Raw genomic sequence first — 14,291 nt, forward strand, 5'->3', positions numbered from 1 at the left:
ACTCATATTATAACATACAGGGGATGGACAAAATAACATGAACACCTGTATAATTCAATGTCATCCAATGCAAAAGCCCTTCAGTTGAAGGGACGTTTTTATTGGTTGTGATTCTTCACTGTTATAGTATTTAACTCTGTAGTATTAGTGTGTGCTTTGTAGTATTGGATTGCATTATATTGTCCAGATGTTTATTACTTTGTCCACCACCTGCATTATGTAAGGATGATACGGAGCGGTAGCGTGGGGGGAAGAACTATCTGTTTTTCTTTCCCCTGCTGTTGCATCTCAACATCCACACTACATGTATCTGTTCACAAAGAGAAATACACACTTTCACACACACTTTTCTCAGCAAGGCGCCATGCTAATCTGTACATAGCGTGAGTGTGTCGGTTTGTCCGTGTCTTTATTGCCCCGATAACTTGCGCTTAAAACATCCTAAGTAAATCATGACAAACACAGTCACAGGTGATCGCAGTATGAGGGAGGGGACTGCAAATAAGTATTAGTTGTAACGGCCGTAATGCAGAGTTCTGCCGAAAAATGGAAGGAGGATGTAGGCGGCATTTTCAGTGTGGACAGAGATTTTTAGTAAAAATGACCTATGACCAAAAGGCTCTGAATGAACAGGAGTGTCCCACTTTAACCAATATTTCAACAGTGCACAATCTCTAAATATCTCAATATAGTTCGAGACCACACTATACTCCCCTAAAGAAATCTAGAACTCTCCCTTTCTTCCTCATTTTTTGCTTTAATTGATTCATTGTAGCTTTTTAATTAATCCCCTCTCCTCCTCTGTCGTGCAATTACAGATGTTTTGCAAACATCTTTTTAGCCCTAGCCCCTCGTTGTTGGTTGGCCCACACCTATAGGTTTATAAATAAACATAATTCTAACACGCTTGCTGTCATTCCAATCAAGCAACCTTCCCGTATCAGTTTTTCATAATGACACAGTGTCTCTGCTTACATCAGTTTCTACTGATCTTCCATTTAATACCTCTTTGAGTGTTCCACATTTGTTATCATTCATCCAGTTCTCCTTCCTTGTGCTTCTTATTGCCTGCTGTTGGGTTGGAGGGCTGCATGTCAGATTTCATATTTTTAATAAATATCCTCTTCTCACAAATGCTTTATATATTGGAAAGCGTACATGTTTTCCAAAAGCCTTGATACATCTATCAAAGTACCGTTATGTTGATTACTTAGTGTTTACTCCAGGCATGCTGTGCTCCAACCCTCAGGTTTAACCTGGCATTTCATTTCCCGTTGGGTGTCATGTGTTCCTTCAGTTGTAACGTCAGGCCTGTGCTGCTGAGTCCATCCCTACAGCTCTTCTTCTCCTGTACTAGTCCTTGGCTTCATTATGTACCTGCTCTGTGAAATAATGTTTATTTTGTTGCTCTCCTGAAAACTTTCTATGTGTATTTTCTTTTCCGAGTAGCAGAAGCTGTAGCTTGTCTGTTTTTCCTTCTTAAGTTGATGTTTTTTATTTTACTCTTCTTGTTCTAACTCCGCTCTCCTGTGATCTGATTCATTGAGTTCACTGCTGTTAATTTTCACCTTGTTTTGTTTTCTTTCAACTCTTCATTTGACCCTCCCCCCCTCCCCTGCCTCCTGTGGTTGGGTTCTGCGTTGTGGTATTGGGGGGGTGGTCGTGTCACCCTGGATCCCTCCTTCATTGCCCCTGGTCCCTCCTGTGTCATGTGACCTTTGACCTTTGTGGCCCCCACATTGTGTCCCCTGCGTGTCGTGTGCCCTGCTCTGGTGTCAAATCCTGTTACCTGATACACCTCAATGCACCATACCCCCCCCCCCCCTCGAACACTCCCAAACCACTCTCACGATGACACACCCCCTTACTGCCCACTACCACCATATCACTGCCCCGGGTCCGTTCCCCCTCGCTGTGCTTCATGGGTAATCCTCACCGCTCAGTATGCGGGCGGCGAAAGTGGCGAAGGCGGCGGCGGCGGTAGCCAATAGCAGCAGCTCTCCAGTTAAAGAGCTGAGGGACCTTTCGGCCATGGACGCTTTCCGCTCCCGCAGCATCAGTGTCTCGGAACACGCGGTCCGCAGGTTAGAGAAGAGCCTTCTGGGTAACCTAACCCAGAATAACACAACAGCCACCCAAACACTTGTTGCTTCCTCCATGGGATGATTGAGGGGGGTGTAGGGTCATTGTCATGCGGGTCCGTTGGGGGGTGTTGGGTGGTTGGTTGCCGGGGACACCTGGAGCGGGTGGTGCATGCTGGAGGAAGGTTTGTGTGTCGACCTTTTGTTTGGGCTGCGATCGTACACATGCTGTTTGTTTTGCATTTTTGGCTTATGATTTGGTTTTGCATGCAGTGTTTGCAGAAGATGTCGGAAAACATTTGATGGTTTTCTGTTTTCTTCTAACACAATTTGACTTTTTGTTTTGCTGACTGGTTTTGATTGGCCTAACAACTAATGAATGGCAGGAGGGACTGCTGCAAAGCATGTGATTTCAAACTGATGGGATCTTATTATGATTGACATCCACCTATAACTCCGCCTCCCTTTTGCCCTGGCGGGGGGGCACTTCTGCTTGCTCGCCCAGCGACCAGGACAACAGCATCACAACAGCTCTGTTTGCTTGCCTGACATATATACACTGTGCTGCTTAAACCATGGCAATCTCCCAGTGCGGCATTTCTAGACATTGTGAATGATTACACACTGAAATCACCTCACACACCTCCGCCTGACTTAGCTTCACCCCTTTAATGCTTACCTCTTCTTGGCTGACTGACAGATGGATGCAGTTGTCAGACGTGGCTGCAGTGCCCCTTTATTAAACATGTCCTTCCCCTCCTGCCAGACAGATGGCAGCAAAGGCCCAGTACTTTAATGTTTTATGGTGCTCTATGTAATTTAATTTCAGTGACACATGGCACTTTATCAAACTAAACAACTGCAGTGTGGATCTATTTAACCCGCTTCAGCTGCTCACCAGCTGCAAATCTGCTTTTTCTCAGCATTGGTGTCTTGACTTGTAACACCTGAGTTAGATTAAACCCGTTTTTCCTGCGCATACTTCAGGCAACATGACCATGTTTTTTCACGTTTCGTGATCGAAAATGATTATCTTTTTGTTTTGTAATTCTTATTACTTGCAGCCATACTGAGAGTTTTACTGTGTCTGCATTAAAAAAGCAAAGCATTAAACTCTCATAAAAGCCATTATACTCAGCTTTAGTTTGAATTGGGTGAAAAAAAGATGACTCAAATATTACAACGCAGCAGTGAACACTGTTTCAGTCGTGAGTCATGGTCATGTTTGGAGAATGTGTGTACTAGAAATTGAACTGAAAAATGAATCATGACAGAAGCAGAAAGGTAAGTACAAAATCTGTGGAAAAGTTGTTTATTCACACTGGGAGTTGGTCCAAGGGAGAGATTTTATTTTTTGAACTAATTAATCTGCAGCTGTATAACCAAAACAGACATGGTATCCTTACATCTCTCAGATTAGGTCAGTGTTTTACGGTGTGCATATATTTCCATTTATAAACCATTTGATTGAATATGTAGTGTATTCTTTAAAGTAGTGGTTTTAGAAAAGAATGATACACTTAGGAATAGTGATATTATGAGCTGTGATACTGAACCGATTTTAAATAATGTAGAAGATGATTGCATAAAGTGGCTCAGTGCACAATAAATAGATGTTGAATTAAAAAAAAAAAGATTTGGAAAATGCAGAACACAAATTATTTAGATTTTAGTTTAATCGCAGTGTGCTCTTTATACTCTGAGGTTGTCCAGAAAACTTGTTATATATCGCCTTTCCTTAAAGTATCACAACATATTGAATCGTAACCATAATTCATATTGTTTAGCAGAAATCTATTTATACTGCAGATTACATGGCTAACACAAAGAGAGCTAATACGATTAACCATTATAGATCCACCAAGGACAGATGTTCCTCTTGCACTGTTCTCTTATACATACATAGTTATTTCCTGTCTTTTATATTTGTTTCTTTGTTGAACATTTAGGTTTTATTTAAGAGTCTGTGAGCATGGAAACAGTCCGCTCCCCACAGAGACAGAGACTTCACAGTTGGGCTCAGTCGTGCATTGAGAGCATTTTCTTCTGAGCAGCAGGCCAAGGTGGCTTTCATTTGAACCGAAGCATCTCTTAAACCCTGATTGAGACTGATGTCAAAACCTCTAAAGGTGCTTTTAACCTGATTGGCCCGTGGAGCCCGCAGTAATGGTTGTTGTGGATACAAAGAGCTGCTGCTCACGCCACAGTAAACACTTATACTAGACTTGGCTGCTGCGGTGATAATAATCAAAACACATTCACTCACACACTACCTGCTGGTTTCTCTGCAGTCCTGTGACTTACTTACCATCCAAACATGTTGCAGCATATATCCCTTCTGCCTCCTACACAGAGCTTAACTGCAGCTAGGGAAATAAACAGTGCTGAAACACATCTTATAAGTCCTCTTAAACCATGTCCCAGTGTGTGTTTGTGTGGAAATGTAATTATCTGTTGGGTCGTTTCCTTATATACACACGTGGATGCATGTGTGCATATAAATGATTGTGTCGCATGTGAAAAATGTTTGTTTGTGACGTCCTGCATGTTCTCTGTGTGCACTGACTACATGTTCAATATATCTGAAGCCTGAGCGCCTGCCTCTTCCTCCTCTGCGCTTCTTTCTGTTTCCTAACCTTCCCTGGGTCTCTCCTGCAGGATGCACACCTCCACCACCACCTGCTCTCTGGGCTCCGCTGATGAAAACGCGGTGACTCCGGCGGACGAGGGTCTGAAGACTGTCCACCTGGAGCTCACTGAGACTTGTCTGGACATGATGGCACGATATGTCTTTTCCAACTTCTCCGCCCTGCCCAAAAGGTCAGCATGCATTTTGTATAATCAGTATGTGTGTATGGCTTTTCAAAATGGTTGTGTGTTGTAAAAAATAATTACAAGAGGCTGTCGCAGTCATGAAATGTATCATTTTTGTCCTCTTAGGTCTCCCATTGCAGAGTTCCTTTTAACGGGGGGTCGCAGTATGACCTGGCTGGTGGGCAACAAGCTGGTGACCATAACAACCAGCGGAGGGGTGAGAGCGCAGGCGCTGCTGGGCCTGGACATCGCCGAGCGGCTGGGAGGAGGAGGGGAGATGACCAGGTGAAGAACTTTCAAACACACAGGAAAAATTAAGCAATTTTTGGGAATTTGGACCTGATAATCATGTTCCCCTGAGGATACATCCTAATGATTGAGGTGCTTTCCTGCTTTTTCATCGAGTGCTATTTAAAGGGCAACATTTTAATTTTCCCACACTTTTGTTTGTGATCAACTGCCTGTAAAACGAATGAGACTCCCATCAGCCTCAGCCATACTGTTTGTGTAGCGCTAACCAGCTAATGCCACAGACTAAACGGTGTATAAGTAAACATTACATCTGCTTAAAATCTACATTTCCGAGTGTTAGCATGCTGACGTTAGCATCGAGCTCGAAGCTTTGCTGGGCCTAAATACAACCTCACAGGGCTGTTGGCGTGTCACTCAGTTTCACTCTTGTTAGCGGCTTTGTAATGCATTTCCTCACCTGGTGCTGCAGGTCAGACCCATCCCTCCACACCCGAATCACCAAAGAGGCCCCGGCCAAACTGGAGTCACAGTCGAGTCAGCAGCACAACAGAGCCACGCGCATACGGGTCCGCTCCATGTCAGGTAATACACACGCTTCAGGACTTAGAGCATCCCATAATGCATCACATCCTCTCTTTATTTCCTATTTCCTATTCCAATGTCATTTTCTATGACTATACAAGCTTTCTTGCATATTGCTGCCAACATTACCCATTTACAGTTAGTGCTATTTTCTAAAATCAAAATTTGAAACCTCTTTGGAAGAGCAGATGAATTAGAAACAATCATAGGAGCTTTTATCCTCCATAGATCTGCAGACATGCTTTAAACTGCGCCTGCCTCCATTATGCCATCGCACTCTAACACTCTGACACCTGCCATGCAACAGAAAATGAGTGGCATTATTTAATGATTCCATATTGACTCTAAGTGGATGGAAAGTGCCTTTTCTTCTTATATTTTAGCATTATTAACGTGTTAACATTGTGAGCTATGGATAATATATAAGTGGAACTGGATTACGTGAGGAATCATAAATAGATTTAGTTGCCCGTTTCTTTTAATAATGTCAAGCTTTAGTCAGTGTAAACAGAACACTTAGAGTAATAATTCCATAAGTGACGCTCATTTATTACCAACATTTATGATTTGAAAAAGATAAAATAATTAAAATCTGAAAATAACTAAATCTAAACAATTAAAAAAATAAAGAAATGTAAATCTGAAAATAATTTAAATAATAATAAAAAAAACAATGTAAATCTAAAAATAATCCAAGTCCAAACTATTTAAAAATTATTTATAAAGGGAGAAGAGCTGACTGATGATGATGATGGTGACCCTCCTCTCTCTCTTCAGGGGGCCATGCTCTCCGTGCCGGTCCTGCTCAGAGCCTCAGTCCTCTGGTGTCCCCCTCTGAGGGCGAGCTAGCTGCTCCGCTCTCCCCCCCCTCTGTCTCCACCCTGCATGGTCTGGGCCCCCCCCCCCTCCTCCTCCTCTGCGGCCCCCTCTGTCCCCCCGCCTCTCAGAGACAACCCCAGCCTGGCTGAGTTCATCCCCATGCTCACTCAGGGCTGGGCAGAGATCTTCATACGGAGGCCGTCAGGTATGCAAGCCGCACTTCACACAAAGGGGGATTTTATTCTTCATTGTGTTTGTGAACCTTGTGCTTTCGTCTTTGTACCGTTAAGGCCGTCCTTGGTTTTTGGTTTTGTTGTTAACTTGAAACATCCACAAGGTTATAACACACACTCTTACATTTCTTTTTAACAGTTTTTTTTAATCTAAGAGCACCCTGTTAGATTTGGAATCTACCTTCTATTGAACTTTTAGCAATTTTAAAATCAGTAAAACATCAAAGATCCCAATGAGTGAAGTGATTTTCAACATTAGACTCTGTGGACAATTGGTGGACGTCCCTGTTTACAGCTGTAGTACCACAATAAATAATAAAAAAATCTCAGAAAACAAAGGAAACTTTACCAGTAGGTGAACTTTCCTCCTGTCTCTCTCTCTCTGTCGTCCCAGGCAACACGAGCTGGCTGATGTGTCTGGAGAACCCTCCCAGTCCCTTCTCCTCGGAGCTGGGCAACATGCCTCTGCAGGAGCTCTCCACCGTCCTCATGGGGATGGAGGGGGTGAAGGAGCCCCCGGCCCAGACCGCCAGCGCCCCCGCCAGCACCGCGGCCCCCGCCCCCGAGCTGCCGACACACAGCAGCCTCGGAGGGAAGCCCAACCTGATCCAGCGCTCCAACACCGGTAAGAGAAACGTCAGTCTGTCGGAGGTTATCGAGTGCTGGGTATCCAACCTTTTTAAGATTAGAAAAATATATTTGTGCTGTCAATCACAGGGTTTTTATCTACAGGGCTGAACATTATAATGGTCCAATAAATGTAATGATACGCATGAAAGCATCCCGTCCACCTGAGTGCCTGTTTTCATTGTAAGCATTTAATAGTGAGATAAGAGCAAACGGCCTGTCTATATTCTATCTCAACCCGAGGAGGATCAATAGGCCAGCCTGGATTTGCTCAGGTTGTTGATCGTGAGTTCTCATGCTTTCCGAATCTTGTACCTTTGTTCATGTTCTCTCTTCCTCTGAGGGTTCTGCCTCCCCTTATGCATCTTCACATGTTCTCTCTTCCTCTGAGGGTTCTGCCTCCCCTTATGCATCTTCACATGTTCTCTCTTCCTCTGAGGGTTCTGCCTCCCCTTATGCATCTTCACATGTTCTCTCTTCCTCTGAGGGTTCTGCCTCCCCTTATGCATCTTCACATGTTCTCTCTTCCTCTGAGGGTTCTGCCTCCCCTTATGCATCTTCACATGTTCTCTCTTCCTCTGAGGGTTCTGCCTCCCCTTATGCATCTTCACATGTTCTCTCTTCCTCTGAGGGTTCTGCCTCCCCTTATGCATCTTCACATGTTCTCTCTTCCTCTGAGGGTTCTGCCTCCCCTTATGCATCTTCACATGTTCTCTTCAGTGTTTCCCCTAGGATGGAGTCATAGCAGCGGTGCTAAGGCACGCGGGCCGAGCAAAATGTGAGCGCGGAGCGCATGGAACTTTTTAGTGTGTGCGCGTGCGAAGTGCGCCACGCCAATATGTTTCTGTGGGTGTTTCTCAATGTCGAGGACGCGTCTTCCGAGTCACTTCCTTCAGAAGCGAGGCAAGAATCCTTCCTAGCCTCGGAAAACGAAGAATGGTGGAACAGGCTAACAGGTGTGCAGGTGTGCGTCAAATGCGAGGCCCTGCCTTAAATGGAGCACTATTCCCGTCAAAGATTTGGAAATTGGTCCGTGCGCAAAGCATTGTGGGGACTTTAAGACCGCGGATGTGCAGCCTCTACATTTCTCGCTACGAAGGATGCCGGGCTCGGTAGAATTCCAAGGAGCCTGGACATTGGAACAGTCCTTCGGCGGGACTCGATGACGTAGCATCCTTGAAATAGTGGCTCTGGAGCATCCTTCCTTGACATTGAGAAACACCCACTGTGTCTGCCAGCACAAGAAAGGCTCTTGAGGCCTAGTACATTCAATGTCGAGGACGCTTGCTTGGTAGCACATGTCTTCCGAGTCACTTCCTTCAGAAGCGAGGCAAGAATCCTTCCTGGCATTTGGAAAACGAAGAGTGGAACAGGCGAGCAAGTGTGCAGGTGTGCGTCATATGAGAGGCCACATTCTCTCCTTACATGTTCCGCCACAGATTTGGGGAAATTGGTCCGTGTGCAATGCATCGTGGGGATTTTATGACCGCAGTCTACACATGTGCAGCGAAATTTCTCGCTATGAAGTACACCAGGCTCGGTAGAATTCCAAGTATGCTGGACATTGGAAGAGTCCTTCGGTGGCACTCGATGACGTAGTATGCTTGAAATAGTGGCTCTGGAGCAGCTTTACTCGACATTGAGAAACACCCACAGTGGCAATGTCTCAAGATTTAGCAAAATACACCTTTATTGAACATACAGTAACACAAATACTACAAATCCACATAACAAACAATCAAGAATCAAAAAGGGTCACCACTTATTATTATTTTAATACATAAACAATAAATAAATAAAAATTCTCCTCATCAGCCCATCTTTTTTCTTCTCTTCTTCTTTCGATACGTCTTCTTTTCTCACTGCATTTGAGATATTTGTTTTCCTATGTTCTGATTGGTTTGTTTTCATGTTTTCCACCCTCACCCCCATGCTGGTTTGTCCCCTGCTGTCCCGCCTGTAGTGGGAGGCTCTCTCTGGTCTCTGGGTTCGGGCTCCGGCCCCCCAGGCCCCCCGGCCCCCGGCAGGTTGCACAGGAGCATTTCCTGGGCAGGTACCGTCCAACACATGTGTGCCCCCACAAGCCCCCCCCCTCCAGAAAACTCCTGGAGTAGTGTATTTCTTCTCACTTGCACAATACAGTGATCTGCCAGCACGAACTGAAAAGGACATTTGATCGTCAGTTTCCACTAAATCCCCTTTAGTGGAAGTTAACATTTTGTCTGAAACAGTCAAACATTATCCTATACTTTTTAAAAACCGTCAAAGATCAAAAGCAGCAATAGTGTTTTCTTAATGATCTGTGTGAAAGCCAATGGGATATATGCTTATCCTAATGTTTGATGACTATCACACGAGATACATAAATGATCTCCCTCTTCTTAAGAGTGGTCTCAGAAAGAAACTATTAAGTGTATTTCCCAAAAATGTCAAAATGTTCCCTTAATTATAACTGTAATATGTGTAGCAGTTAGTTTCTCCATTTAGCAGACCCCCATGCATACTTTGACCAGATAACTCCACACGCCGGCTGCTTTACACTCTAAAATTGTGCAAGTGAAAGAATTCAGCATTTCCGCTTCACCCATCAGACTCCTATTAACCCGGGAGGGAGGGTCCTCAACAGAGATCTGTAAACTACCTTCATCGGATCAATCACTCCAATGACACCTAAAGATGGATCGTGATTCATTTCACTCCTTACCTGATTTGTTTTCCCCTCCTAACCCTCTTTCTCTAACTCTCTGTCACAGAAATATACTCCCAGGTTGAGCTTTTAACCTTTGACCCCTCATGTTGTCAACAGGAAAGCCCAGACCTCATCCGACTAACTGGCTCCTCCGTGCCTGACCTCTAAGAAGGGCGATAAAGACATTTTGTAACACTCAAGGGTCAAAAAGACCTAAATACGTCGTCTTCTCCTTTTGAGAGTGTTCATTATGGGATGCAGGACTTGGTCTGGGCTGCTGTTGCAGACGCTGCAGTGTGTTTGGCTCCAGATAACCAACCAACCAAACAGATGCATGATGGGAAATCAAGTAGATGAGATGTGAATGAAAGCTGCCTGCTGCTCTCTGATCTCAGTGTCCGACTCATGATCGCAATGTCGATTTATGTGCACGCGTGTGTTTCCATGACTACCTTTTGAGTGTGTTTGATCAATCAATACAACTGATTTGCTTTCATGTTACCACGACTAGAATAGATTTTAGAGAGAATGTGTCCGCAGTCTACTGACAGCTTTAATGATTTTTCTATCTAACAGTTGTGTGAGAGGATTGGGTTAGGGGACAACCGCGTGTGTGTGTGTGTGTGTGTGTGTATCCACTTATGGTTGTTGCTGTGTCCTGCTGTAGACTCTGTCGTGGTGCTGGAGGAGGGGTCAGGGGTCACCGCAGCACAAACTCCTGATTGGCTCGAGAGTGAAGAGTTTGAGCCAATGCCGTCTGATCCCATCTTCATGTCTGCCGACAAGTTCACCAAGACCCCCCCCCCTGGAACGCTCAGCAGGGTAGGTCGTCGCTGCCATCTCTGAAATCTGCACAAATGTTTGCATCATTTACGATGGCGAGTAATCAGAGTACCATGTGTAGCAACCCAGTAAACAATACGCACTGAGCAGCATTCATTCACACACAGGTTTTCTGCTCACACTAACGAGCTGTGAAAAGATGAAGTTAGGGTTTTTCCACACATGATCTGCTGATAAGAGATTAAACACCAGTGGGGTTCCCCTCCCTTGCTACTGCATAACAAGTGGAGCGCAGCCAGCATTTTCATTCAGAAGGATTTGTCCTTGAAGTTTTGCATGTCTTAGCTGAAACAGTGTTCTCTTTCCTGTTTTAAAATAGCCTCCTCTCATCTCTCTCCTTCAGTCCTCCTCAACCTCCAGTCAAGATGATGAGAAGTCCACACTGGAGGAAGTAAGTGAGGGAGCGATTCCAATCGATCAGCCCACTATGGGACCCTCCACCCCGGGCAGCCAGGGGCCTGAACTCCCCTTCCAGAGCCACTCTCCGTCCCAGGGCCACGGCCTCAACAAGTCCAGCTCCTCCCCGGAGCTCCAGACCCTACCGGAGGCCTTCTCCAAGGCAGCTCTGGAGTCTGAGGCTGCGCTAGTAGAACCATTGGCCCCCAAAGCCCCCGCGGACAGCAAGCCCCCGCCCCAGCAGTCTGAGAAGGAGAAGGTGGAGGGGGGCACAGGAGGGGACACTAATGGACTCGGAAGTCAGAGTCAAGGCAGTGACAGCCCTGTAGTGTCTTCTCTAGGCGGAGGAGCGAGGATGAGGTTGGAGTTTCCGGCCCCAGCGGCACCATCCGGACCCATCTCCCCCGGCGGAGGCCACCGGCCCCGGGGCCACACCATCTCAGTGTCAGCCCCCTCCTCCAGGAGGGAGAGGAGGACGGAGAGAGACTCGTACACCAGCCGGCCCGGACCCAGCACCACCGAGAAGATCTCTGGACTCAGCCCGAGGTAACACCAGTCACATGACCTGCTGCAGCCTCTTTCTATCCTCTAAGTCAGCCAGCTCATCTCTGCTTTGATGTTAAGACCATGAAGAAAGTCTAATCGTGTTTTACAGCCGAGAAATAATTGAATGAGTAGTTTGAATCTTCACTCATAAAGTAATCAACATTTAAGTTTTATGTGTAGTTTTCCTTTTTAGGTGATATTTATAGACAGACACATTTTGATATATAATCTTAATATCCCATAAAAAGGTCATAACAAAGTCAAACTTTAGTATGTCAGAAACATTTCAAAGTATAGTCATTATGTCAATAAAAACGATAGAAATGTCTTAGTCCGTAATAGATCAAACATAGTGGGTCATAAACAAGTTAAAGTATTATGTCATAAAACATGTTTTTTATTTGTATGCCATAAAGTTATACTATAGTTATACCAAAAAAGTCATAGTAAATTATGCCTGAAAAGTGGTCATAAAAAAGTAATGGTATAGTATGTATACAAATACCATGTATCTATTAATATTAAAAGGGACTCTGTCTTCTTCTGTCTCCCACAGCTTCGTCTTCCTCCAGCTCTACCACTCTCCTTTCTTCGGGAACGAAGCCAACAAGCCTCTGCTGCTGCCCAAAACGCAGGTCAGCTGACTGCTCTGGCTGACCTGGAAAATAAAAATACACTTTTGACTCCGTGTCCTTCACAACGCCCTCTCTCTCTCTGCTGTAGGTGATCGACCGCGCCGTGAAGGTCCTGGACCAGATGCCTCCGTACGACACCCACAAGATCGGGGTGGTGTTCGTCGGGGCCGGTCAGGTCAACAACGAGGTCGCCATCCTGTCCAACGAGTACGGGTCCAACCGCTACGCTGCCTTCCTCACAGGCCTGGGCAAACTAATCCACCTGAAGGACTGCGACCCCGACCAGATCTTCCTCGGAGGGCTGGACCAGTACGGAGACGACGGAGAGTTCACCTACTGTTGGCATGACGACATCATGCAGGGTGTGCACCTTAATGGTCATTTAGCAAATATACATTTCTCCCGCCTGCTTGTTCTTAATGAAATCTCTTCTCTGCAGCCATCTTCCACATTGCCACTCTGATGCCCAACAAGGAGAGCGACAAGGGCTGCTGCAACAAAAAGAGACACATTGGCAACGACTTTGTCATGGTGGTGTACAACGACTCTGGAGAGGAGTACACGCTGGGCACCATCAAGGTACATGGGCAGACAGATACAGTACATGTGTGTCTGCAGGATATATTGTTTATTCATTCTCTCGTCTTCTGCTTCTCCTTCTATTAGGGTCAGTTTAATTTTGTAGAAGTCATCATTAAACCGCTGGATTATGACTGTAACCTGGTGACCCTCCAGTGCCGCAAGGGTGAGTCGATCACCGTGTTCCTCCGCTCATGTTCCTCGCCGGTGTGTTTTTCTTTAACTCCTTCTGATGCTTCTCTTTCAGACCTGGAGGGACTAGTTGACACAACGGTGGCAAAAATCGTTTCAGACCCCAACCTCCCTCTCTTAGTCCGACAGATGGCTCTGCATGCAAATGTAAGTCTTGCACCTTATCTCTCACTCTCAGCTCGAGTCACACGTACACACAAATCCATATTTACTCTTCTTCTTCTTCTTCTTCTACTTCTTCTTCTTCTACAGATGGCCTCTCTCGTGCATCAGTTCAGAGCCAACCCATCTGATGCCTACGCTTCCAAGTGGCTGGCGAGGTTGCGGCACATTAAAAGGATCCGGACCAGGGTGAGAAGAGGCTCTCCTTCATCAATGTCACTGCTTTTATTCCAAAGTATTTGACCTCTTTAACCTTGTGCAATGTGTCTCTGCGCTGTCTTAGGCCCAGGAGGACATCCAGTCTCGTGCAACTCCCGGCATCTCACTGAACCAGGGTCACATGCAACAAAACAAGTCCTTTCAGCAGAGCAGTCAGAACACGGAAGTTTCGGGCCAGAGGAAAAGACTTGTCTCGACTGTGGACGATTTTACGGACTTTGTTTGAATGGGTTTCTTGGCCTGGTAGAAACACACACACACCTGCCTTAGAGCTGAGGTCGGTTTACTTTCAGTTCTGAGTGGAAGAATTCAAGATGACACACTGACTTCAACTTTCCCAGTTTCTATCGGCAAGAGCTTCACGGTACCATAAAAGCTTATTTTGTGATGAAGTATTGATATGTGAAGACATTTCTGCATATTTTTCGAAAAATGCTAACGCTTTGCACTTTTGAAGTCTAATCATAATGTTTCCGAAGTGCAACATGAGATGAGTAAAAGCTGTACAGAACACTACGTTCGAGAGCAGGATGTGTTTGTGAGTAAAAACATGTGGAATAAAAAAGTGGAGATTATTTAGGTTTGGTATCCGGAATATGTGATTTGTTCGACCTACTAAACA

General features: G+C 45.3%; 1 protein-coding gene across 1 annotated transcript in view; it reads left to right on the forward strand.

Moving 5' to 3' along the window:
• The window catches only part of tsc2 (TSC complex subunit 2), a 29,849-nt gene extending 15,605 nt beyond the window's left edge, over nucleotides 1–14,244 (forward strand). Inside the window, 17 exon segments of the mRNA XM_034102654.2 lie at nucleotides 1,944–2,084; nucleotides 4,740–4,901; nucleotides 5,022–5,180; nucleotides 5,617–5,729; nucleotides 6,507–6,625; nucleotides 6,627–6,753; nucleotides 7,176–7,406; nucleotides 9,372–9,461; nucleotides 10,765–10,919; nucleotides 11,284–11,882; nucleotides 12,439–12,517; nucleotides 12,606–12,879; nucleotides 12,957–13,096; nucleotides 13,184–13,262; nucleotides 13,344–13,435; nucleotides 13,541–13,639; nucleotides 13,734–14,244. Of these exon segments, the coding sequence (XP_033958545.1) occupies nucleotides 1,944–2,084; nucleotides 4,740–4,901; nucleotides 5,022–5,180; nucleotides 5,617–5,729; nucleotides 6,507–6,625; nucleotides 6,627–6,753; nucleotides 7,176–7,406; nucleotides 9,372–9,461; nucleotides 10,765–10,919; nucleotides 11,284–11,882; nucleotides 12,439–12,517; nucleotides 12,606–12,879; nucleotides 12,957–13,096; nucleotides 13,184–13,262; nucleotides 13,344–13,435; nucleotides 13,541–13,639; nucleotides 13,734–13,895 (2,821 nt within the window). The 3' untranslated portion in view covers nucleotides 13,896–14,244.
• The last annotated feature ends 47 nt before the right edge of the window (nucleotides 14,245–14,291 follow it).

Source organism: Pseudochaenichthys georgianus, chromosome 1 (genome assembly GCF_902827115.2).
Source record: "Pseudochaenichthys georgianus chromosome 1, fPseGeo1.2, whole genome shotgun sequence".
NCBI classification, from domain to species: domain Eukaryota; kingdom Metazoa; phylum Chordata; class Actinopteri; order Perciformes; family Channichthyidae; genus Pseudochaenichthys; species Pseudochaenichthys georgianus.